Here is a 25650-nt window from a genome sequence, read left to right as displayed (position 1 = left end):
CACTGTAACAGCGACCTTTGCTTTGTGTAATGTTACAAGTAGCCTATTTCACATGATCCTCAGATAATGCACAGAGACTCTGGACTTTTACATACTGATGGTATGTACAGGATGTATGTACAGGACTATTCAGTCCTGTAGAAATGATATCTTTAAAATATTATTCTGTATGGCAAAATGCACTGTAAAAGAATTCCTGATTAAAGTTTTCAGATCAGCATTTAAATACAGAACTTTGACTTTACGCCAGGTTTTATTTAATGCCGTCAAAGAACTTTATTTCTGCAGCTGACAATCAAAGCTGTCATCAAAATGCTGCACCCCAATTTTAATAGTAAAAATAAAACTTATGAGAATGATTATCCCTTAAAGACAAATCAGCGTGATGAGGACTAATAATAATTTTAAAAGGAATCTTTGGGGATAACAGGCGGCGGGGTTTATGACCTGGGACTCTCCACCATCGGGTGTTAGAATTGAAGAAGCTCCTGGAGGTGAAACGTCTTCAAGAAACGTAAAGAAGTCCAGCCGCTTTTCTTTCCAAGCTCCTTAGTTTATGACCTACACTGCAGCCAGACACGAGGGGGCGGCAGCAACGCTTGGGTTCATTTACCTACCGCTGATCGACTCATCGGCGCTCGACTGCTCGTGCCTGGCGATGTGAGTCGCGGGAAATTAGAACTAAATCGATAGCTGCCAAATCGACCGTCGAAACAAACTTGTAGCCCGGTGTAGTCACTGAAGAGCTCACCTTATGAAATAGCATGAACTACAGTAAAAGGCAAGTTGCACATTTAATAAAGTATCGGTGTTTATCAATAGCGGTGTAAGCTTCGGCTGTTGGCTGCTAACGTTTATGTTTCGTGTGGGTTTTTCAGTTAAAGAAAAATCACGTTATTGTCAAGTGAGCTAAAGTTTTAGGGAAATCCATATGGCAAAGGTTACGTCTGCCAGCTGTGCTAGCGCCATAGAAGCCGTGTCATGGCTACATTTAAGTCTTAGTCGTGTGTTGCTGTGACCAGAGAGCAGCATGGAGACCACTGTGGGAGATATTCTGCACTGTGAGGAGCAGCTGAGATCTACGCTGCATTCTGATGATAAGGAGAAGGTAACCTGCATTTGTCCTCACACCTGAGCCACATAAAATGCTGCCATGACCTCTGAGATTAATGTTGTCTTTTCTCAGCTTCGTAGGAAGTTGGCTGAATTACAAAGGGAATATCTCAGGACAGCCCAGAGACTGCAGGTGAGTGTCTTTCATTGTGCTATAAAAAGAAAAATGTAAAGAGCATTTTTGTCTCATATATATATATATATGCATACATCTGCAAACAGCGTGCCGAGCGCTTGGAGGCAGTACAGAAACATGTGAGGAGCAGGATCGCTGAACAAAACCACCTGGAGCAAAGAGACACGGAGGCTGCATCAAATCTCCGTCTCAATCCTTCTTCATTGATACTGAACCGCAGCGGTGACACAGCTCAGGGCTTAACTCAGAGCCAGAGACACACTGAAGGTAACACTTGATCATGGGACATTTGCTTTGTCATATGGATGAGACTACACTGTTATTACTGTCAGAGGCACAGCGTGTTTGGCCTGTAATAAAAGCAGAAAGTGAAATTCACAAATCATCTGATTTTTTGCCAGGTCCAGCTGAATCTGACAACTCAAGGAGAAACCAGGTGATCAAGTTCTCACTTCCATCTGATGCTTGCCCGCAAACGCCAGATCTCAGCCATGCTGAACCTACAGGTTATAGAACAGGTTCTTCCCTGCGCCTCAGGTCACGACGCAGCCGCCTACGCTGGGAAAGTAGGAGCACAGAGAACAATGAAAAGGGACAGGAGCAGGGTGAGGGGATGGAAAGTGCCAAAAGAGCAGGAGAGGAGGAGAAACTCACATCAGATGAAGCAGATGCTATAAATGAAAGTGAAGAGCTTTTTTCTGGTACAGATTCTGAGTCTCCCTCTCTGCTGCTTACACACTGGAGCACACATGGATATACTGAACCAGGGGATATTCAGGGAAAAGACATCCCTAGATCCCAAGAACAAAAGGAAAAAGATGCTGAGGAAAAAGGTGAAGGGGAGAAAGAACCTGAGTCATTGTTGCTCACAACACAAACTGAAAACAAGGGGCAGGATGACACACAAAACAAACCGAGAAAAGAAGGGGCGAGAGGAGAGGATGGTGGAAATTGTAGAGGACGGAATGAAGAGAACATTAGTAAAGACACTGAACAAAATGTAGGGGACAAAACAGAAAGTAAAAAAAGGCATGATTATAGTGTGGAAGTAAAAGAGGAAAAGAATGAGTTGACTGGAGGTGGAAAAAGTGGGAGCCTTATGGACTCCTGTACATTAGTGGAGGGACTACTTTTCCCAGTGGAATACTACGTTCGAACCACAAGACGGATGACATTTTCACAGAGCCAGCCTGACATGCAGGCTGTAATAGAGTCCCAGCTGAGCAGGGGACGACATCGCAGGAGTCGAGGTCGTGCCAAAGGACAGAACAGGAGCACACAGAGCAGCGACCTTTCACAGCCGCACACTCAGACAGATTTCTTCTCTCTAACAACTGCATCTGGGGACCCTAACAAACCATCACAGGCTGTTGCATCTGTGTGTGCATCTGCTGAACACAGCCAGAACTCTGGTAAGATTTCAGCTTGTCAGATGGACTCTAGTTTTTCTCCCACGTCTGCTCGTCCAGCACGAGGCCGGAAGAGGAAGAGAGGCACGGGGAGAGGGAGATCTCAGACCGGACGAGCCTCTAGTTTGAACACACATCAGTCACCAGGTGAGCAAACCTCAGATGATCCCCAACCTACAGACATTCCAATCTCTTCCTGTCAGTCTCTCCAAGAAGCTGATGGACCAGAGCCATGCCCAATCCCAGGAGAAACCGACCTAGCAACAAATGAACCACAGCACGTGCCCACACACATCACTGATCCTCCGCTTACTTCTGGAGATAATAGAGCTTCTTCCAGCTCTGCCTCTGGACATCCAGAGGAGGTCTATGAAATCTTTATGAAGAGGAACAACAAGGCTTACAGATCCCCACACATGAACCAAAGTAAGACTTGTATGAGTATGAATCAAATAGAGCCCAGCGTATATTTCGGGTAATATCAGATATTTGCTGATAGATCTGTATCTGCATTTATAATGGCTGATAAATTCAAATTTTAAGAAAGACATGAAATAACTTGTTAGGAGGGCACTCTCCAAGGTCCCAACAACCAGCTAATCTGAGCAGAGTCAGCAGTAAATGAATAATCTCTGATTTGTTGTCCCAGTGAAACAAGTGAACTTTTTAACAGCATTATTACATTACCTCAGTAAGGACTCGTAAATAACCACATACAACAAACGTTAGAATAATCTGTTTTTCATGTGTCTGAAAGAAAGAAATATTGGCTCATATATTGCATGTTTAAATGACAATTGTCTATCATTATTGGTCATATATTTGTTGGGCTCTGGTATCAGTCTTTGTCTATGTGTCTGTGCATCATTATAAAAATACCCTGAGACCTATGTTCACTCTATAAAGTGAATTGTGACGAAAGGGTGAGCGCAAGATCTATTTACACCCATTTCTAAAACAACCTTCCTCCTTAAGGTTATGTTCATGTCTATGTGCTTTATCTGACACATATTCCACGCGTTCAGATTATAAAAACATCACAGAAATTGGAGAGACTCATCTCAAAGACTTTTGGATTCATTTGACTGTTGTGGCCAAAGAGACAGCGTTAAAAACATTATTTGCGTTGCACATTTTGATACAGCACAATGTTTCGATGCAGTTATGTAGTGGTATAAAGCAATGAGTGCCTCTGCAGTGTAGTGGTTAGCACATTTGCCTTACATGCAAAACATTCTTGGTTTAAGACTGGGAGGAGATGGTTTAAAATCTGGGCCAAATCAAGCGTGCATCCATCTGCTGTGCAGTCCCTTGGGAAATAAGAGATCAGCAGAAATTCCCAAACATGTTGTTGAGACCCACTTGAATGCACAGTTTGCTGCAATATACAGCCGCAATTTTTAATTCAGTGTGTCACACTTTGCATGCACTCTTTTAATTTTTTCCATAATAACCCTTCAAAAAGAACCTTCTGTCTTCAGCGTGAATCCTAACCCTCAGTGCACAGTTGCCATATGGTGGTGATTAAAGGGGTAGAAATGACGGCATTAGGTTAATTATAAGAATGGAAACTGGAAACTTTTGTTGTGTGAAGGAAACCACAGCCAATGCAGAGAACTGCACTTCTTCTTTTGATACAAGAAGTGCATCTAAGATGACACAGAGGCTATTTTGTGAGGAGATGAATGTAGATGTGCACTGAAAGTCTGGCTTGGTGTCTGGTGTCAGTTTAACTGTTTTAAAGTTCCCTGAACAGACCTACTGACATGATGACTGACAGGTTGTTCCTTCAGTCAGGTCATCACCCAGTATATACATAACAAGTTCTATATACAGTGACGAGCATGTTTTTGACTGAAGCTTTTATTTTCCACTTTGTGTTCTTCAGGTACATCGAGCTGGCGATCTCTCCTCTTGCCCTCCTTGTCACCGGCTCAAACGTCTCTGCTTCGTCTTCCCTCTCTGTTGTCTGGCCCGCTGATGAACTTGGACACCCACCAAGATTTTCATCTCCCAGATGACCAGTTTGCCTCCCTGAAGCTCCTCAAGCTTCGCCAAGTCACTGGAGAATCTGCAGTTGAACCTTTCTCATCCCCATCTTACAACACACGCAGCAGCTGGCGCCGCTTTGACTTTCGATGCACCGGCGCTGATGCAGCGACGCCTCTTCCTCTCCCGCTAAGCCTCACACCCACAATTGCAAGTTCACCAGGTCATAATGCAGAACAGCTGGCTGCTACCCAGTCCATACACATCCAGAGTGTATCAGAAGAACACAGGCTTACAGATAAAGTGATGAAGCACTCCTTCACTGAAGAGCAGCAGAGCTTGGCAGAGACTCACTCTAGCCCAACAGAGCCAGTGGGGCAAAAGTGTGCTAATGTCTGTAAGGAAACTGTGATTGTGAACTCTCATATTGAACTTCAGACTCTCATGAACTCTGCAGACAGACCAGTCTGCACAGAGAATGATGATGTCATCAATCACCCAGAAAAACTTAAATTACCTGAAAAACACACATATTGTGGTGTGGTCCATGCTTCAGAGGATCTGAGGTGTATAAATCACAGTGAAGAAGATAAAGTTACCACTGAGCTGGTTTCCTTTGAGTCACCTGTAGAGGAACTCTCCTCCAGCAGCTGCGCTGATAAACAAGCATGTAATGAAACAAACCCTCCAGGAGAACCTCTGAAGACTCCAAACAGACTTCCTGAAAATCAGACCAAATCTTCACACGGTGTCATCTCTCAGCTCATGTTGAGTTCCCCTCTGGCTTCAGCACCCTCCCTCTTTATAACCCCACACCTGCCTTCATCCACCCTAAGTACCAGCCCAAAACTACCCTCCCTAGGTCTCACCCCCCACCCTGTCACCTGCAGCCTCCCTCTGACCTCCTCCCCCTCTGCCCCTTGTCTCAACCTGCCTCCACCATACAGCCCTTCCAGACAGGTTCTCTCTCCTCCACCCCTGTCTCCCTGTCCCTCCATCACTTACCTCCCTCCTAGCCCCTCTGCTCTCTCTCCATCTGGAGAGATCCACCATTTATCTAAGCCACCAGTTAGGGCCAATCAGCATCACACAGTTGAACTCACTTCTCCCCCGAGTCCCTCCGGCCATCAGCTGGAGGACTCAGCTGGGCAGTTGGACCTGAGAACAGAGGAAACGAAAGAAGAACTTGTAATTAGACACATGCACACATTGAGGGTAAAAAAACTGTTTTATCTGTTGCTGTATAGTTAAAGATTATTATTTAGCTTAAATATAATTTAAGGGTGTGTGCATCTAAAGCATCCGTGACATTGTTCTTGAGTGAGTTACAGTTTTTTGTGTGTGTTCAGGCTGCAGCAGGAGGCATTCTGGTAGATGCTTGCTGTTTTCCTGGATCCTCAGACACTTTGTGTGTAGCAGCAGCAGGAAAGTGGGCAGTGTGCCTTTGGAGTCAAGCTTCAGCATCTGAATGGAAATTAATACACACCTGGACCTTTAGTGAGGTGAGTTTCTTATGGGCCTGCATATCAGAATGACTCTGTGGAGGTTTGAACATTAGCTAGAACTACTTTTTCTTTTTTACTGTTCCACTGATTAACACCTGGTTTCAGTAATCTGCCAGGAGCCCTAGCTATACAATATAAATACATAGTTAAAGATGAGCGTAAAGAATCCACGTATTAGAATAAGTTTCATCTTTGTTGTAGCTCAGTGTTATTGCACAAACAATATAAATTATACATAAATGTGATTAGTAAACTGCAGTTTGAATGTTTGGGAGATGCATAAAATCACATGGCAGTAATTGGTGTTTATTTGCAGCCAGTGATCAGTGTGTTTCATGTCCCGGATGCTGCTGGGCTGATCTGTGTGACTCTGGGTCAGCTGGAAATCAGAGAAGTGAGGTGAATACTAAACCGTAAATGATTATCTCTACCATGTACTGTCATGTAAAAACTAAGTACACCCCTCCTGCTTCCATAGGTATTAAGAGGGTAAGGACCAGCCAGGTGCTACTGATTAACTGCACTTGATTAACTGATCATCGACAAATCAAATTCTACAGGCCTCGATTAAAATGTTGCAGTTCATGACATTACAATTAGAAAAATACAGAAAATGAGTGGTTTGTTTGGAAGGTTTGCCAATAGAAAGGCTCTCAACAGAAGTGGAGATGTTTGGCAACAATACAGCAACATATTTGGAGAAAACCAAACACAGCACATCAGCACAAACAGCTCATACCAGCTGTAAAGCACGGGTGATGATTCTGACTTGCTTTGCAGTCACAGGACCAGTGTACCTTGCAGTCGTTGAGTTGATTAAAGTATTTAAGAATCAAATGTGAGGGAATCTGTCTGACACCTAAAGCGTGTCCCAAATTGGTTTTAACAGCAGGACAATGATTCCAAGTCTAGCAGCAAATCTATAACACAATATCTGAAAAAGAAAAGGATTCAGGTGCAACGATGCCGTCAAAGTCCAGACCTCAGCTTCAACCAAATGCTGGGGCAGGACCTTAAGAGAGCTGTGCTTGCAGACCTAAATGAACTGAAGCAACACTGTAAAAAAGAGTGGACCAAAATCCCTCCACAACGATGTGAGAGACTGACAAAATCATACAGGAAACCATTATTTCAAGTTATTCCTGCTAAAGGCGGTTCTACAAGCTGCTGAATCACGGGGTGTGTTTTTGCTTCGCCTGTGCAAATGAGCAGTTTTCATTAAGTTCAGTATAGTTTGTAAAATATTTGTATGTTGTCTGTGTGCACAGAGTGCTGTCATGCTCCAGCCTCATGCAAATATTGCTCTGTGAGGGGATTCTTCAGGCAGTGATTGGTGTGTCCCGGTCCAGAGTGGTGACCACCTCCCACTCAGCCACAGGTTCCACTCTGCAGGTGTTTACGCTGTCAGACTACAGGTAACACATCACAGTTTTCCTCTCCGCTGTCGCCTTTCATTGTGTCGATGTCACAGACTACATCTGCATTTGGGGTCCGAAGCTTACATAGAGTTGTCACGATTCGTGTCTCACTTCTCTTTTTTTCTTTTTCTTTTTCTCTCAGCTCACCAAGCTCTCAGACTCTGGTATCTCCAGGTGTTTGCGTGGGAGCGCTTGCACCAGTTGACGGACTTCCTGATGCTCTCATTGGTACAGATGAGGGCGGACACCTTTTTGTCTGGTAAACATAAATGTGATGATAAAAAGTCTAATTTAAAGATCAAGACTGCTGAATTCTGTTTCGGGTTTCTCTTTGGCTCTTCATTCGTTTCTGATGTTGTTAGAATCAGTTATTCAAACAGAGCTAATGACATCAGTAGGCTTGTGCTCCATCGGGACCACCTGACCAGTCAGTGTGTCAACTGACAACAGATGGGACAAGAGGAAGTTTAAAGACTCATCTGTTTGTTTCTGCTGCCCCCTACAGACAGAAAAAACAGCTTAAATAACACAAAACAAAACGTAATCCTCCTGTCGTTTTGTTTTTGATAGAAAGAAATGTGATTTCAGCAGCAGCTTCATCTTTACCTCGAAGCTGCTCCCGCTTACAGTTAAATTGTTTCTGTTTGTTGTAGGAATCTAAAGACTGGACAGCTGCTGTGCAGAGTCCTCTTTGGAGAGGGTTTTTCTCACACAGCCTGCCTCAGAGGATATTCCTCCTGTGTAAGTAAAAGCAGTAAAAACAAAAAAACCATGCCCCTGTAACGCTGTCATTCTTTACATGATATAAGTCCTTTGCGTGTTTGTGCACAGGGAGTGTTGTTTGTCCTGCTGCAGCATCAGTTTCTAAGCTCTTTAGAAGACGAAGAAAAAGAAGGAAAAATAAAAGATCCTAAGACTGCATTTTTCTCCTTGGTCGCCATTAACCCTCTAAGTGGAAAATCCATCCCCACTACTCAGCTGTACCCACCGGAAACCTGGGCTGGCAGGTGAGATGAGGAATGGAAGACGAGGTTTGTGTTTCTGCGTCACTTTTCAAACACACTGGCATATTTACATCTGTCACTTTGCTCTACAGGCTGTGTGAAGCCGACGTCAGTGGCTCCGGCGTGGTGGGCCTGAGTCAGAACGGCTGCGCCTGTGTGTGGGAGCTCGGGCACCCGGGGGCTTCGAGGATGGTGTGGGCTCCAGAGAGTGAAGGCTGGCAGCTGGCTCGATGGGGGGGATTAAACACGCTGGTGACTGGACATCACAACGGAGACGTGACTTTATACTGCTACAGTCAGAACTCGCGCTGCTGCTAAAAACTGACTTTTAGACGACTTTTTAATCAAATATAAACATCTTTGTTTCAGTCTGCGTTGACATAAAGACATTGGGGGGTTTCAGCGTCATGGTGGGGCACGGACACGTTCCCTTCATTTGATTTGGTTACTGCTGTAAACTGTATTGCATTTCAGGAATTTACCTTCAGCTTGAGTAAATTTAACATAAAAATCCAAAAACATGAGCTTTCATGTACTGTAAACTGAGCATGTACCATAAACCAGTCGCTGCTGTACAAGCTTTCTAACACGTCACACCCTAGAGCTCCTTTTAGGTCACTGTAACGTCAGACTGGAAATGTGTGTTTTATTACTGCAGCTGTTTTTGACTTGTTTATGTATGTGTATGTTGTATTTGTTATATAGAAAAGAAATCTTACTAAAGTTGGTTTTAAGATTTACATTAAACATTTGTGAATTCTTTATTTTCTGTACATTTTATCTACTTTAAGCCACAACTGTGGCTCAAAACAACAGACCATGTTTTTAAAAAGTATGCAGCGTTGGAAATACGATTACTCGAGTATATTACTGAAATGGATCCTGTAGTAATAAAATTACTAAAGGCCAGAAGTTTACTTACACTCATCATGGACGTGAACGTCGGCTGTCCGTGTTAAACGTCCCCTAGAAAGATGACCAGATCCTTTTTGATAATCATCAGCAAGCTTTTGTCATAATTCTGTCCTGATATTTAATCGTAATTCTTGTCAGAATTGGTGGTGAATTTAAACAAGTTGATCGGGCATGAACCCGGCTTTAAATGTTTGTCGACAAATATTTAAAAGGGGGTTTGGGAACAAGATTTTAGAGGTTTGGTGTTAGCCTGCTTTATCCAATCCAAAACCAGTTTTGATGTGTCCTTTTAAATAATTATTAAAACAGTGAATATTTTTGAGTTTGAGGTGAAACTTAAGAATTTTAAGGCATTTTTCCATCCTCATAATTTCATCCACTTTCTTCAATGCACCAGTAGCACCGGCAGCAAAATAGTCCCAGAGCATGATGCTACCCCCACTGTGCCTGTCAGTTGGTACAGCTGACTACAGTGTTCTGTAGTTTTACTCCCCCAAACTCCTACTCTTGTCACTGTGACCAAATAGTTCAAGCTTTATCTTGTCTGACCATAAAACACGTGGGCTGTCCGTGAGTTCTTTGGACTTTATTTTGAAAAAATCCAAAATAAACTCAAGCTTGTGCACTCTTACTTTTTAAAAAGTCATAACAGATGTATGTTATGAAATGAAAGTTAGAGAAATCATTAAAAGCCCAAAATAACCGTGAGCTTACCAGGTATAAAAGCTATATAATTTAAATTTCATATTATATTATTTACCAGCTACAGGACAGTTAAAAAATAATGCAATACATCCGGTTTGGGGGGGGTTGTTTCAAATTCTTACCCCAAAATATACACTTTCCGGACACTTTAGCCCCTCCCCCTTCACCTTCAGGGCTGCTTTAATTAATCGTAGCAAAGATTACAAAAGGTGCAGGAAACATTCCTTGGAAATCGTGGCCCATGTTGCCATGATAGCATCACACAGATAGTGTAGATTTGTCCATGATGTGAATTTCACCACATCCCAAAAGTGCTCTATTTATAGATCTGGTGACTGTGGAAATGAGTGCAGTAAACTCATTGTCATCTTCAAAAAAGCAGCCAGAGAAGATTTGAACTTTGTGACATGGTGCATTATCCCACTGGAAGCAGCCATCAGAAGATGGGTACACTGTACTCATGATGGATGAACGTGCACAGCAACAATTTGCCTTCTAAATGTTGTAGCAGAAATCGAGACTCATCAGCCATGAAACATTTTTCCCATCTGTTGTCCAAATGTATTGGTTCTTAGCTGACAGGAGTGGCACATGTGGTGTAGTCTTCTGCTGCTGCAGTCCAAGATTCAATGTGTTGTGCTTTCAGAGATGCTCTTCTGCATATTTTTGTTTGTAACACCTTAGCGATGACTGTGTGGGAAAATCCCAGCAGATCAGCAGTTTCTGAAATACCCCGAGCCGTCTGTCTGTCACCAACAACCATGGAACATTCAAAGTCACTTAAATTACCTTTCTTCCCTATGCTGATGCTCAGGTTTATGCCCTGTAGATTGTTTTCCATTTCATCATTAATAGTTTACTGGACCATGGTCACATTTTTTTCTTTAAGCAAATCTTTACGAGCCACAGCCATAAAAATAGGTGAGTTCCCAGTCAGGTCGTTGGTGACCAGCAGGCAACAGTGGGGTTCAGTTATTAATGAGTTCGACCCTACCACGTGGCCATTAATTGCTCATAAATTGCCCATAGGTGTGAATCTGAGTGTGAATGGTTGTTTGTCTCTATGTGTAGCCCTGTGACCCTGATAAGCAGAAGAGAATATATATATATATATATTTAATACAGTACTTTTGTTCCATACACCGCCACGGTATGTTGAAGCAATCAAGATGTGACTGAAGTTACTGATGTTTAGGAATTACTGACAATATTTTCAGATGCTCCATTTCCACAGACAGTAATAATTGCACAATTAAATAATAAGCGATATCGAAGTCACATGGGGTAGGATGCACTGGCCAGCTAAGCAACACCAAAGGCCTGAAAGAGACAAGTGAAGTGGATGATCACATGATCCTTTTTATGGTTCAAACCAGGGGTCTCAAACAGGGGCCAGAATGGGCCCAGTACAGACTCCAATCCACTGGATGGCTTTGGACAATGTGAAGGGCAACAGAAATTTTGGACTTTTAATTGCACTTCCATAGATTTTTTTTTTAGCTTTTTCTACTGATCAAGATTTCCCCCATAGCCATTCATACCAAACCACAGTAATTAAGTTCCAGATTTCTGTAATTTTACACATTTACTTCAGTTTAAGTCTCATCCTGACAGATTTATTTCAAATACTGCAGCAGCACTTCATTATAATGTAGAAAAAGACAATCTGTTAAAATAATACTTCAGCATTAAGGCATCTCTAGGATTAATGTGTAGTTAAAGTTCAGTACATTGACAGAAAGGACAGTTTCACTGGTCTGATGCAGATGAGATCAAAATGGGTTCTACATCAATGATTTAAAGCATCTCACCAAGTCAGAAAATGAAATTCAAGAGTGTTTAAGTGTGTAATATCAGAGGACACCTGCATTTATATTAAAGGGGGAAAAAGAGAAAGTAGCTTACCTCAACATGTGACCTGAGAAGGGGTGAATCCTGTGCTGGGTGCATGAAAACAGGATATCCGTCCACGATTTCAGTCATACCATGAGTAGAAGTTCAGCCAGTTCTCAGCTGGTGTGGTATTTATTTGTTTTCCCCCCAGTTAACCACCCTGACTTGTAATACTAATCTTTGTTGCTGACAAATATCCAGATTGTACACTACCCCCCCGAAGACATGAAGTGCCTTGTACAAGAGAATCTTTATTTAAACACAGGTAAAATTAATCCATCTTTACAACATGTCTTCATATTCATCAGTATGTACATGTTTGTACAACTTGTTGAAAATGCCATCTAAAAATAGAATTATAAAAAGTAAAACTAACAGAGAAAGAATGTACATGATGCAGACGTATTAACATGGTCCATTTCTCTACACACGACACAGAAAAAACAAACTAGAGAAGCAGACCAGAGAAGCTTTCGTCCACCCACACAGCTGGCCCGAGTCTCAACCTCCCACTTCACAGTCTGTCCACTCAGCATCGAGTTTGAAAAGCAGGACTTTATGTACAAACAAAAGATGCAGAGGAAACCTCGGAGGACCGTTCCAACTTTAAGTTCAATGTAAACCAAGGGAACATTCACGTTTTCCCGTCTAGACTCATCTGAACACACACACAGTCTGTGCTGTCAGCGGGAACGCAAGCTTCATCGAGAAAGTTACAAGAACAAGAGAGTTTCTATAAACAGGAAGACAATTTTTTAAAAGAGAAAACAGCGGCTGAAAGATGGGAATTTTCCATGTACAACATATATAAGATGAATTGTCACAGTAGGTGTGAAAGTGTTGGCAATAAAAAAGGATTACAACATGACCCATAAAACAGATGAAGACTGAAAGTTCGAGCCCGTCCTGAACTCACGGAGAAGCAGCCGGTGATTAAAGACACTTGGGGACTAATGTGCGGCGGGAGTTGGCTTGCTGTCCAACAGTTTCTCCACCATGAGCTTGGCGTAACGAATGCGGCTCGCCAGCTCCTTACTGCAACCGAACTCCTCCAGAAGAGACAGCTTGTAGGTGCGGAAGTCTCGTTTCTCATCTATGTAGGTCACTGCAGCCATCAGCGGACACAGGATCAGCTTGGTGTGGTCCTGCCAGAGACAAATTAACAAAAGCATGAATAAAGGATCTGTATATGCCATCACAAGACAGGTAAACCAGTTAAGGACCGTAGGAAGGTGGTGTGGCGTCCTACCTGGAAGAAATTGATCTGAACCGTGCCGTTAGTGAGGTGCAGCACAATGGCGCTTTTGGTTCTGAACCAGAGGGAAAGGTACGGCAGTCGTGCCAGCTCATCTCCTTCCCGACGTGCTATGTTTGCGCCAGCCTTCAGCAGGTGCTCGCTCATGTAATTGCGGAAGTATTTCAGCAATGTTATCTACAAAGAAGAGAGAAACACTGAGTTGAGTATGAAAACGAGGGCGGAGACCATTTAAAACCTCGTCTCATACACAAAACAAAAGGTCTAACTTCTTACCTTCTTGTTGAGAGTGGAAGGGAAAGAGCGCACGCTCATGTAGGATTCAGTTGCAGTCTTGTCGATGTACTGCAGGCTGTCTCCGTCAGCGTACATGATCAGACGGGTGTAGTCGTTAAACAGAACGCCAACGCTGTTGTCACACAGCTGATATCCTGAAATGAAGATGAGAAACTCTTGTTTGAAATATTCATAAACACAAAATGTACTTAGCACAACGCTCAATACTTAAAATAACCAGATAACCTGCATTTAGACCAAAGTGTAAGACGAGGCACCCTACTTGTTAGTTAAGCAACACCTCAGTCAATCTAAGGCCAATTCCTTACAACAACGCTTGCTCTGTGGTTTCTTTTGAACTAGCAAACACGTCATCTGTGCTCCGAATTACAGTGAGCGTAATTCCTGCAATTGTTTGCAATAGATATTAACCGATGCATAAAGAGTATAAAAACTGGGACATAGATTCTGGGGTTCAAAAGTGAAGTTTAACCACAAGTCCCTTAAACATGTCTTCTATTTAATGACCACCAGGGGGCAAAAGCCCAAGGTTGCAAAAAGAAATCCAGTCGCATGGCAGTCAAATAAATCCATGTGAAAACCTGCAGCTTTGGCATCACACTAGCTCCACCCGTCTTATACCATCTGATCACTTTTGACTCCAAAATAAAGGAAATCTATATCTCTCTATATCTATATGCTCGCCCCAGCCCACCGATGGAGGCCAATGACTACCAATTTTCACAGTGAAAGTATAAATTCTCTTTAGGGTTCAATATTACACTATTAGTATTAGACAACTTCATAAATGAGCCAATATCACAGTTGTGTTTCCTTTGTTTTGGGGTTTTGTTCTGAACTAGGTGTTCAAGTGCAGATGGATGGATGTGGAGTCTAAGTGTAATACTTACCCAGTCCATATTTATCAGAGTAGTCCACCCATTTGCTGATCCAGAAGATGGGGATGCATGCAGGATCCTCTGCCTCCTCTGTTTATTAAAAGAATTTACATCTCTGTATGAAGCACTGACACGCAGATTATCCAGCTTAATGAAATATGCAGCACAGTCATAAAAAGACAGCACTCACCTTGGCGGACGAATGCCTTCTCAGAAGGCTTGGCAGCAATGATGCTGTTGAGCTGCTGCAGCATGTCTTTGAGGTGGTTCTCCGACGGTTCAACCTCCCTACACACAGATTACACCAGTCAAAACATCCAAATACATAAATGTGTCACAAAAAGCAAACCTGTACTTTATAAATATTTCCATTATTTCAAATTCAGTGGGACAAACATCTCACCGTGGTGCAGGCTCGTCCTTCATCTCCACCTTCTCTGTCCCTACTGGAAACACAAACCCGTATCATTAACATTCCTGCAAAAACTAAAATAATTAATCTCCAATATTTCAGCCTTGCTTTAAGCGTCTGAAGAGTTGGGGCTTCTTTCAACTCTCTTCCTGCTGGGAGGATTACCTTTGTTATTTATAGCTGTCAACGGGCGTCTCTGGCTGAGCTCGGTGGCTGTGGAAGGGGCAATAGAGAATCGCGGGGGCACTGTGAGACAAGTCGTGGGCAGGCGCAAGGGGATGTAGCCGGACGTGAAGAACTCGTCCGCTTGCAGCTCAGCAATGGTGGGTCTCTGGGTGGGATCGGCATGCAGCATCCTTTTGATGAGGGTGGTCGCTGCTGGGTTGATATGCTGCACGAAGACAATTGCCTTTAAGTTGATACGACTTAAACGAAAAAGCATCTTTGTATACAATTTTTTTTCTTTAACAAAATTTAAAAAAAAAAAAAAAAAAAAAAAAAAAAGAGCATCGTGTTAAACCGCCTCACCCAGGGGATTGTGTAGTTGTTTTTCTTGATGCGGTTGTAGGTCTCCTTCAGACAGGAGGTCTCAAATGGAGGCTTGCCCACCAACAAAGTGTACCTAAGAATTCAGACAAGGAGGAGGTAAAAGTGACTGTGCAGATTTTTGTTTTTTAAACAACTTTTAACTTTCTAATACATCATTAGAAGTATGTCTTGGGAAAATATAAAACCATTAGGACTCATAAGGCTGCATTTTGTAAAAAGACAAAAAACCTATATTAAACAAGCAGATGTGCAAAGCTTGGCATTGGCATCAGAATGGACACTACAAGGTGTGAATGACTCAGTGGCCGTAACACCTCCGTTTCCAGGTGTGCTTGTGTATTCAGACTTACAATATACACCCAAGTGACCAGACATCCACTTCGTAGCTGTGGCCTTTCTTGCAGAGCACTTCAGGAGCTATGTAGTTAGGTGTTCCACACAAGGTCTTCTTCCGCTCACCATCAAACTCAATCTTTGTGGCAAGGCCAAAATCCCCTGTTTTAAAAAAAAAAAAAAAAAAAGGGGGACATAACTGTAAAGAGGCACACTTGTGTGCAAAAGTTCATTCTTGAAGTATGAGAAATTACTGACGCAAGGACCTGGGTGTGCCTCATCCTTTTCTTCTAAAACCAGCAGGTTGCTGATATACCCAGTTGACATTTAGAGTCCCTGCCATCATGCTGAGTTGAGCAAATTACCTATCTTGACATCCATGTCGTCGTTGAGGAAGATGTTGCCCAGTTTCAGGTCTCTGTGGATCACTTTGTTGTTGTGCAGGTACTGGATACCCTTGAGCAGCTGAGTCATGTAGTATCGGGCCTCGGGCTCTGTGACAGCCTTACGACGCTTGTGCAGCTCCAGCAGGGACTGAATTGGAGAAGAAAATGATTTTAAACTGGGGCACTGAGACAGTAAAGCAGCAACAAATATCAAGTATATCGGATGGTTACCATGTAGTGTAGAAAGAAAGGATTTTAAAAAGTACTAATGCCATCAAAATACTGAGTTTAGGAATAGTGGCTCATTTGAATTATGTTCAGAGCTCCTGTGGTTTTAAACAGGCCAAGCTTCCTGCACTGTGACGGGAAGAGACCGCCAGGGTAACCGTTGGCCGTCCGCAGTTAACAGAAAGGACACTTTCTCTGCACTCACCCTTCTCCTGCAGATTTCCAGGACGACAAACACAAAATCATCGTCCTCGAAGAACCCGTGGAAGCCCACGACGTTGGGGTGGTTGAGGCTTTGGTGAATGGAGATTTCCGAAGTCATCTTCTCCCTCTGGTGCTGCTTCAGGATCAGCGATTTGGGCACGATCTTTCCGGCGAAAACCTGCTTTGTCTCCACGTCTGTGATTTCGTAGCATTTTGCAAAACCACCTTTTCCGAGGAATCTCCCCCTAGTGTATCGTCTCATGGTGCGTGGGTCGACCAGAACATCTGGGATTTCTTTTAGAGTGGCCGATTTTGGGTCGACGTGCGGCATCGGGTTCGCCGGCTTTGCAACACCAGCGCTCATTTTGGATTAGTGCTCTTAGCCGGGAGTAAAAAGAAACGTTTTAAAGCCCCTTTGCAATAGAGTTATTAATGATAAACCCCAAGGAAGAGAGTATTGTTAACCCTACCTTAACCGACGTTAGTTTGGCCTTGGAAGCTAGCGTGCTCCCTGCACTTCTGAATTTAAATCAAAACTAGCTATAATACGCTTTAGACGCGGTTGTTACTTAAACATTTCATTGACAATTAAAACACGGTGCAACTAGACTATAATTATTTTTTAAAAACGAAAATATTGAATAAAGTAATCGCCAGAGTTGTCCGTCGATGGCTGCAGCGTTAACCCGTCCTGCCTTTTGACAACAGTTTCTGCTACAAGTTTAAAATGCTGCCTCTGTCGTTACGGTGCTCTCTGATTGGTCCGCTCGATTTGAATTCTAAGGTATTGCAGCAAAGCATCGTGGGAGATTCAGGCAAACATAGCCAATCACTAAACGAGTATGTCACATTCCGCAGTGTTATTGGCTGAATCCCTGTTGTTGGTTTCTCCTTGTTTTCTCTAAGCGAGTACTGATGGGAAATGTAGTCGGGGTGGGCTTTAATCGTGACATACATCCGTTTTTTTCCCTTTCTTCTTTTTTTTTTTTTTTACCCAAGTAGATAACGTGGATTTAATGGTCATTTGATTTTTTTTTCTTTTTCTTCTTCTTTTTTTAACTAAAAGCCCGGAATAAATAGTCGTCATCGTGGATTGTTGTAACCGATTTAGTTTTAGTCGAGGCAGCAGTCTATAGGCTAATTTATATGAGACTACTCACTGCAATAACCTTTGCTTATTTATACGCTGACCTCACTAGTTTTCGATAAGTATTGTTTCGTTATTACTCGTGTAATACTACTTTTCGTAATTATCAGTCGTGAGGTTGTCCAGTTTAATTAACTCTAAAGCATAACCAGCTACAACATGTAGACTGTACATTCATGTAAAACACACAACCTATTGTTATTACTGTTTTTAGCCAGTAGGGGGCACTGTCACTCCTATAACTTCCCGAATGCAATATAAAGCTATAACTTCATAGGGTCCCAATATTAACATATGTTGATATCACTACCATAACAAATTGCTGTTGTTGAAGGCTGTAGTTATACAGTGAACCAAAGGACTGAATTTCTTTGAATGGACTGTTCAAAAAGTGTCACCATATTTCCATTAAAACCTTTTCTGGATCAAGTATGATCGAGTGTTAGTCAGTGCAATGTCTGTGTTTCATTAGTTTCATTAAAAACTTTTGTGTACATTCAGGATATATTATAGTTCCACACAATAATTGATGGGATTGTCATTGCAACACCAACTAGACTTAACTTCAGGCGGAGCATTCATGAAAAAGGTTATGTAAATAATTTTTCACTGGAAGTGTAACTATGGAAAGAAGAATGATTAAGAATTGCGTGGAGTGGAAACAAAATTTGTGGCAAACATGGTCCACCTTGAAAGTCATGATAAACCAACCACCCAGGCCTTTGCTTCACCCCAGTCTTGACTCCATGGCTACAGCCTTGCTCTGCGTCATTGCCTTTAATGCCTTTTACTTCTAGCCTGCTGCTTCTACAATTGCCACTAATGCTAGTTCTGGTAAATGACAATTATTATCACACTCAATAAATAAAAATAAGAAAAACTGTATGTTGGCTTTACAAAAACCTTAATTGCTACGAAAGCTGATACACTTTATATATAGTGCTGTAATATTCTCTGAACCCTCCACCGCTGAGGTGCACTGGTGGATCATTTATGCTGTGTGTGTGTGTGTGTGTGTGTGTGTGTGTGTGTGTGTGTGTGTGTGTGTGTGTGTGTGTGTGTGGTTACTGTAAATCTATGCTAAGCTGTCATGAGTGTTCATCTCAGGCCTGATGAAACATTTCTGTTGTGATGGAAATAGTCTCTTCTAGCATCACAGCCTCCGTCCATAGTGCACTCAGTTGTTTCTCAAGAATGAAAATAATGGGATTCATCTTCATCCAAGACAAACACACATGGCATGTTTCAGAGATTTCTCTTAATCACATCATTGTCACCCATCTGTTTATATGTATTTTGAATCATTGTGCTTTTATTTATTCTGTATTTTTATCATCTTGTTTCATAAGATGTGTATATTGGTTTTCTTTTTTATTGATCTGTTCCTTATCTAAATGACTGAGAAGCCTGTCCAAGAGCACAGGTGTTCTTTTATTCTTGCCACGTGCAGCTGACAAATAAAGTAATTCAAACTTTAATTTTCATGTTGTTCACTCTTCTTGGTAAAAGATAAACAAAAGCTTTTAATCCAACAGTGTGACATTTTTGATGTGTAATGATGCAGATTCATCCTTGTCAGGAGCCTCTGTTCTTTAGCCCTTGTGTGCTGCATGAGCCTCTGCTCCTCATTCATATTAATGCTTTTGTGGCAGACACGATTAATATCTGCTTAGCAACAGATTTTACAACTGACATGGTGATAAAGAGAGGAAAATAAGAGGAGAACAAGTGGATGAAGAGAGGACAGATGATGAGACCAGCGTGTTTGCTTAGCCCCTTTGTTCTACTTCATATAAGTGTCTGTGTGTGTGTCTAAAACGTCACGACACAACTTCAAGCAAAGAAAGGAGCTATTTTTTTGGTATACTAAAAAACAGTAGAGGTGGCTGCTCGACTTGACTGAGATGGATGCCTTCCTGAAACCACGATCTAAAGAGCGCGAGTCTGAAACCCGTGCAGTGTCGCGGGATTTAACATTGATATATTATTGACTTACTTCACTTGAACATGATATGAACAATTTAATCTAGCCTCTCTGCATATCATGTAGTTTCTACACTATGCAGTTAAAGTTAACTTTAAAGCATGAGGCACTTGTGTTAAATACACGCAAGATGCTTATGTAAATCCAGGAGCTGGCCAATCCCTTTTTTTCAGTGTACTCTATTGTTTCAACACTCATCCGGGAGCGGGACTGTAGCAGTCTACTGGCAAGAGAGGTGCTGAAAGGAGGAAAAAGAGGAGACCACCAAACAGACAAAGGGAATGAGAGGAGAAAAAGAACAGGTGTGTGTGCTTTGATGGTTACTTTAACCATCACATTATGAGATTTCTGATTATTGAAGAAAGAAAAAAAGCTCTAGGGCCCATCAGACACTTGTTCACATTGGTGTTTAACTCTATGATCCACGCATAGACAGACTCGTTTGAGATGTGCCAAGACCAGTGGAAGGTTTACAAATGAAGCACCGGACACATTTTACAACAAAGTTATTTTACTGACACCATATAAAAATGTACACACAAAACAGGACTCAAATAAAGTGCATCATCCCGTTTGCTCCCCTTAAACTATGAGCATTACAGGCCCCGCTGGCTTTCAGACACATTAAAGTGACCCGAGGAGCCGTCACCCGTGAACAGGTGTTAAACTGCAACACGCTCCAAAGCGTAACATTTTAGAGTGAGAACGGGCTCGAAACTGAGCAGGCGCAGTCCAGCTGCAGCGGTTTCTACGACAGAACACAGCTGTTGTGCTTCTTCGGCGAGGGTCTCTTCCTAGCTCGGGGCCTAGGCACGGTGTCTCTGCGTGTCCACGCCGCGGGGCTCAGTCGTGGCGGCAGGTTCACCTGTTGCAGCAGCGAGCTGAACACCCCGACCGCGTTTCTGCCCGTGCTCGCGGACGCCTCCACGAAGTCTGCGCCCCACTCAGCCTCCACCGTGGCCATGGCGTCACAGGCAACCGGCGCTCGACCTTCGCTCTCGGTCAGATCCGCTTTGCTGCGGACCACGGTGATGGGCACGCTCCTGCCGCCGCCGCGCAGCTCCAGAATCTCGGCGCGCAGTCGACGCACCTCCTCGAAGGAGTCGGGCTCGTCTGCCGCGTACACCAGGGCGAAGGCGTCGCTGTGTCGGATGCAGAGCTCCCTCATAGCCGGGAACGAGTAGCTGCCGCTCGTGTCCAGTATCTCCAGCCGCATCTTCTCCTCAGAGCCCGCGGTGTCATACTCGAGCACGTGAAGCTCCTCGACAGTGCGCGTGTACTTGTGCTCGAATCCGTCGTGGAGGAATCGGTGGATGAGCGCGGTCTTGCCAACCCCCGCTGCTCCCAGGAATACAAGCCGGACCGTGTTGGGACGCCCTGACGGAGACATCCCGACGATCCCGGCGCACGTGCAGCTTTATGCAGCTCCATGCAGCCAGGCTATTTATAGGCTGCTCCACCGATACGACCCCACCCGGTCGTTCTCCGCTCAAAATCGCTCAAGTTCAGACTCTGAAAGCCACGGAGCACACCCGATTTGGCAGCATGGAAACATAAATGATTTATGGATTTAATGTCTTTTCAGCGCTTATGTCAACATGTGTGAAAGAGTCGAACACGTGCGTTTGTTTGCAGCGTTTGTGAGTCATGGAACTCAATGCCAGTGTATTTCACAGGAACCCGGATATCATAAATCATTTCCACAGTTCACAACAGTGTGCATACAATAACAAGCTTCTGTCGAAGCTTTGTAGTTAATTTACAACCCATGGTTAGCCCTTTTACATCCCACCATTGCGTTTGCTTATTTACTGCAATGATCCTAATCCCCCCCCCCCCCCCCCCTTTTTTTTTATTTTTTATTAATGGAACAATGGGGATGCTATACCTTTCTGAATCCTCATCGTAAAATTTAATTCTTGCAGCACTCTACTTCCCACCAGCAGAAATACAGCTCTGGCGGTGAGCAAGAACCCCCACCTGCTGATCAAACCCTGTGTTTGCAAAGGGTGGCCAATCAGAAGAAAGCTGGCTAAAAAAAACAGCTAGGAGGGAGCTGCAACTTGTTACTTGACAGAGGATGAATTAAGGGACTGCTACAAGGCCCAGTATAAAATAAATCATGATTCTGAACTGCGAAGAAGTTATTTTGATTTTCCTATCTAAAAGAAGCATGTAAGTCCCATTTCAGGTTCAGTGGTCAAACTTGAGACTTAACCACAGTGAGTCTGTCACCAGTAAATCTTCCCCTTCCCAACTAAATGTGTGCACCGTCTTCTGCTCTGTGATTACACCTTTGCTTTTGAATTATTGGCTCATTTCTCTCATTCCTTTGACTCAACATTTCCACCCACACCTGAATTTGTTATTGTGGTCACAACCTGAAGTCTGGTGGTAATAAAAAAAAAAAAAAAAAAGTCATTCATGCTCGCAAACAAGGTCCTGTCACGTGCAGTTATGTTTACACCATGTGTGGAAGGTTTCTTTTTAATGACAGTCCTGCCACAAAGACCCATTGTTTGATGCAAATACACATGCTCTATAATCTGATGATTAAAGCGCACTACCTGTAATTAAAAGCGCTGCTGGCCTTCCAAAAGAAATTTGGAAAGCATCAGGCTGCCCAGTGGTAACTGGCTGTGCGGACCTACCAGCACCACCCTGAAGAAGCTGTCAGTGGTGTGATGATGCGAACACATTGACCGCACAGCAGGTGGCTGGCATGAGTAGAATTTATGTGATGCAAGTAATGGGGTTTAGAAAACTGTACTCGCTAAATTTTTCTTATGAAGCGTGTAATTACTGTCACGAAGTCATGGGCGTAACATTGCTGAACATTGCTGAACATTGGGGGGTCAAGATCTCTGTCTAAATAAATAAAAAAATCTGGGTAAATTCACAGATGATTAAACATGCAACTATTCTGCTGGTAATAACTGAAATGAGTAAAGAAAATCAACAGCCTATTTATGCAAGATAATTCATAATTTTATTGGGGGGTCATAACCCCCCTAACTCCCCCTGGAAATTACGCCCCTGCACGAAGTACAGAACTAAATTCTCTGTGTCTCGCTGACCAACTCTGTCTGGCGGGACGTGGCTATCACTTGGTAAATAGGTACTGTGATAGCTTGTCATTGTGCGCGTGTATTTGGGTGAGTGCATTTGCTTCTCTTATCTGTACCCTTGAAGAAGTGTATGCAGTAATATAAAGGAGCAAATAAGATGGGAACAAACTGTAAAAACAGAACAAGCCAACCTTGAAACTGACCTGAGGCCTGCTGGAACTCTCGTATAAGTGGTTGCAGCTTTAAGGGGGGGTTCTAAGTGCTTTGGGTCATTCCAGAATCTGGGTAAATCCATATGGTAGCTGCGAGGTGTGAAACACAAATTACCGGTAATACAACAATTTAGAACAACAAAAAAAAGTAGTGTGAAATTTCTTTTACACACTTGGCTTTTGTGCATTAAAACATTTTCAGATTGAAATCAGCAATGGCTTCACTGAAACATATTCCAGAAAGCTGGAAACACTTATTACCCTTCTGTCTATCCATTTTCTTCTGCTTATTTAAGTCAGGGCTGTGGGAAGGAGCTGGAGCCTATCCCAGCTGCCGTGGGCTGAGACACTGGGTAGACTCTGAACAGGTCACCAGTCTGTCATAGGGCTAAGACATAGAAACACACAACCATTCACACCTATGGGAAATTTTAAATCACCAATTAACATAATTCCTCACAGAAAGGCTGCAGCCAGGTGATGGATATGAACCCAGGACCTTTGGATTGTGAGACAATGCACCAGAATACTGCTCCACATACTCACCTAAAATATAAATATAAATATAAATGTTGCCAGGGCAATATTTGCCTTAATGCACAGTTATAATAATCATTTATCTTAATTAATAATATTAATTAAGGATATAGTTTAAGCTAGGAATAACAGAAGTGCCCATATACTTTGGTGATAAAGTGAAAATCAGGTTTAAAGCATTTTTAAATGATGTACACTAGATGGCAGCAGTAGACACATTAAAAAAGCATTGAGACAGTTGGAGTTGCAATTAAAAACTGGGAAGTTGCTGCTGTTGCAAGTATGTGATCTGTGCAGAAGTAACAGCAAAGAGTCATCGATATGTTACACAGGAATCATGGGTATAAATAATGAAATCGGCTTCATATCTTACAGTAGCTTACCCTTAAACAAAGTCTGTCCTGTCTCAGTCAGAGAGGCACATTAAAAGAAAACGTTTTCATGCAGTTTAGATGATTCTGAAGTGTGTCAACTGTGGGCTTCTTCAAAACACTAGCATCTGCTGCAGTTCTCTGATATATGTGTACATGTTTAGACATCCTTGTGAGGACAGAAAATTGCAATGCTACTGTACATGTGGGGACCAACAGTCACCTCTCCCCACGAGTTTGAAGGCATGTTTGAGGCTCAAACTGTGGTTTTAGTGTCAGGGTTACAATTAGGTTATAGTTAGATTTAGGCTAAGGGTTAGGGTTAGGCATTCATTTTTGATGGTTAGGGTAAGAGGCTGGGGAAGGCATTATGTCACTTAGATGTCCTCATTAAGACATGAACATGAGTGAGTGTGTATTTTATTATGGTTATGGTTTTTTACTTCAAGAATCATAAAAGATTTAACGTCCTTTTATGAGTTTGCATAAAGGGACACTGCTGCTAGACATAGTGTATGAGAACACTGTCATTGTGAGTGTGGTACATTCTAGTATTAGCATGTTACTCAAGAGTTCTCCCACTGGTATGACTATAGACACATTACATAATTTATCCTAAAAAAAGAATATATATATATATATATATAAAAATAAAATAAAAAAACAACTGTTCTTACAGTTTTCTCAGGATGGTAAAACGCTGTCCCATTTCACTTTGAAGAGTTTCTTTATCATGTTTATTGCCCAGGAGAAAGAAAACCTCATTCCTGCTTTGTCTTCACTTCTGTTCATTGCTCTGTCCCTCCGCTCCAGTGCCATGTGAGCTTTTTTCTGGCAGGAGGATTTGGCTCAAACCCGACATGTGCTTTCTCTTAAAGACTTTATGCACACAGACTGAAAAAGGCATGGGAGGTTATCATATTACCTTGAGCACAGTGGACGCTCCAATCCATTTAATAAGCACTCAGGCTTTTAATTTCCACAGTCCTCATGTGAGTGTGTCAGAAACTGTGTTTGTAGTTACACAGGGCGGTTCTGTTTTGGTTATTACAAGGTTTGCTGGGATTATTCAGCAATGTGTGTTCCATCTTTCAACAGTCATCTTCCTAAAGCCTCGCTCCTGCATTACTTGTTGCCATGGCAACACGCAGAGACCCTGCAGTGAAAGATAAAGGATGATCGTTCGTCTGCTTTTGCGTGTATTCAAACACGTAAGTTTTGCACCCATTATAGCGTTCAAGAGTTGAGATTTGGTCTGCAGAAGAGAGAAAGTGGAGTAGGTTACCTCGTTCTTGAGCTCGGCTGGCTTTCTCCTCTACCGTTTTGGCTCAGTGCACTCTCAGGGGGACGTGATGCAGGCTCTGTCTTCCTTCTCCCACACACAACAGCATTTGCTAAATAGCCTCATCAGAACAAGATGGTTGGAGGAAAAAATCTATGAAAAGAATAATAATGTAGGTCCACCTTCTTTTCTGTTTAGGTGTAACATGAAGAAACATGTGACCCAAATGCTGAGCTCAGTTGTTGCACAGACAGATCAGCTGAGCCCTGTTATTGATCCATATGCACAATTTAATAACAATAAAAACAGCATTATTAAGTATTATCAGGTTTATCTTTTTCACTATGTGCATTTTGTTCAAGCTGTCATCTCTCGACTCGAGCTGTTCAGTTTTAAAGTTACATCTATCAAGCGGATTCC

At 42.6% G+C, this 25650-nt stretch overlaps 3 protein-coding genes across 3 annotated transcripts; 1 reads left to right on the top strand and 2 right to left on the bottom strand.

Annotated features, from left to right (window-relative positions):
* The first annotated feature begins 677 nt into the window (after positions 1 to 677).
* On the top strand, positions 678 to 9308 carry palb2 (partner and localizer of BRCA2). The gene is made up of 12 exons (XM_085409381.1): positions 678 to 1108; positions 1187 to 1246; positions 1336 to 1516; positions 1651 to 3084; positions 4547 to 5862; positions 5997 to 6149; positions 6469 to 6551; positions 7421 to 7567; positions 7713 to 7829; positions 8224 to 8311; positions 8402 to 8577; positions 8667 to 9308. The coding sequence occupies exons 1-12, from the start codon at positions 1031 to 1033 to the stop codon at positions 8890 to 8892; spliced, it is 4059 nt and encodes a 1352-aa protein (XP_085265507.1). The 5' UTR covers positions 678 to 1030; the 3' UTR covers positions 8893 to 9308.
* A 3014-nt stretch (positions 9309 to 12322) lies between these two features.
* Positions 12323 to 17361, bottom strand: plk1 (polo-like kinase 1 (Drosophila)). The gene is made up of 11 exons (XM_085409382.1): positions 16631 to 17361; positions 16177 to 16345; positions 15829 to 15973; positions 15458 to 15551; positions 15095 to 15320; positions 14921 to 14963; positions 14708 to 14805; positions 14530 to 14607; positions 13619 to 13773; positions 13337 to 13519; positions 12323 to 13232 (listed from the first exon to the last, which is right to left on the bottom strand). The coding sequence occupies exons 1-11, from the start codon at positions 16991 to 16993 to the stop codon at positions 13038 to 13040; spliced, it is 1749 nt and encodes a 582-aa protein (XP_085265508.1). The 5' UTR covers positions 16994 to 17361; the 3' UTR covers positions 12323 to 13037.
* Positions 17362 to 19905: 2544 nt separating this feature from the next.
* On the bottom strand, positions 19906 to 21318 carry LOC146667712 (GTP-binding protein Rhes-like). Its single transcript, XM_085408510.1, has one exon. The coding sequence runs from the start codon at positions 21148 to 21150 to the stop codon at positions 20509 to 20511; it is 642 nt and encodes a 213-aa protein (XP_085264636.1). The 5' UTR covers positions 21151 to 21318; the 3' UTR covers positions 19906 to 20508.
* Positions 21319 to 25650: the final 4332 nt, after the last annotated feature.

The sequence above is a fragment of the Rhamphochromis longiceps genome, linkage group LG6 (assembly GCF_057381845.1).
Source record: "Rhamphochromis longiceps isolate RC_006_pf linkage group LG6, R_longiceps_female_GT1.1, whole genome shotgun sequence".
Taxonomy (NCBI): Eukaryota; Metazoa; Chordata; class Actinopteri; order Cichliformes; family Cichlidae; genus Rhamphochromis; species Rhamphochromis longiceps.
This window is presented reverse-complemented; position numbering and strand designations above follow the sequence as displayed.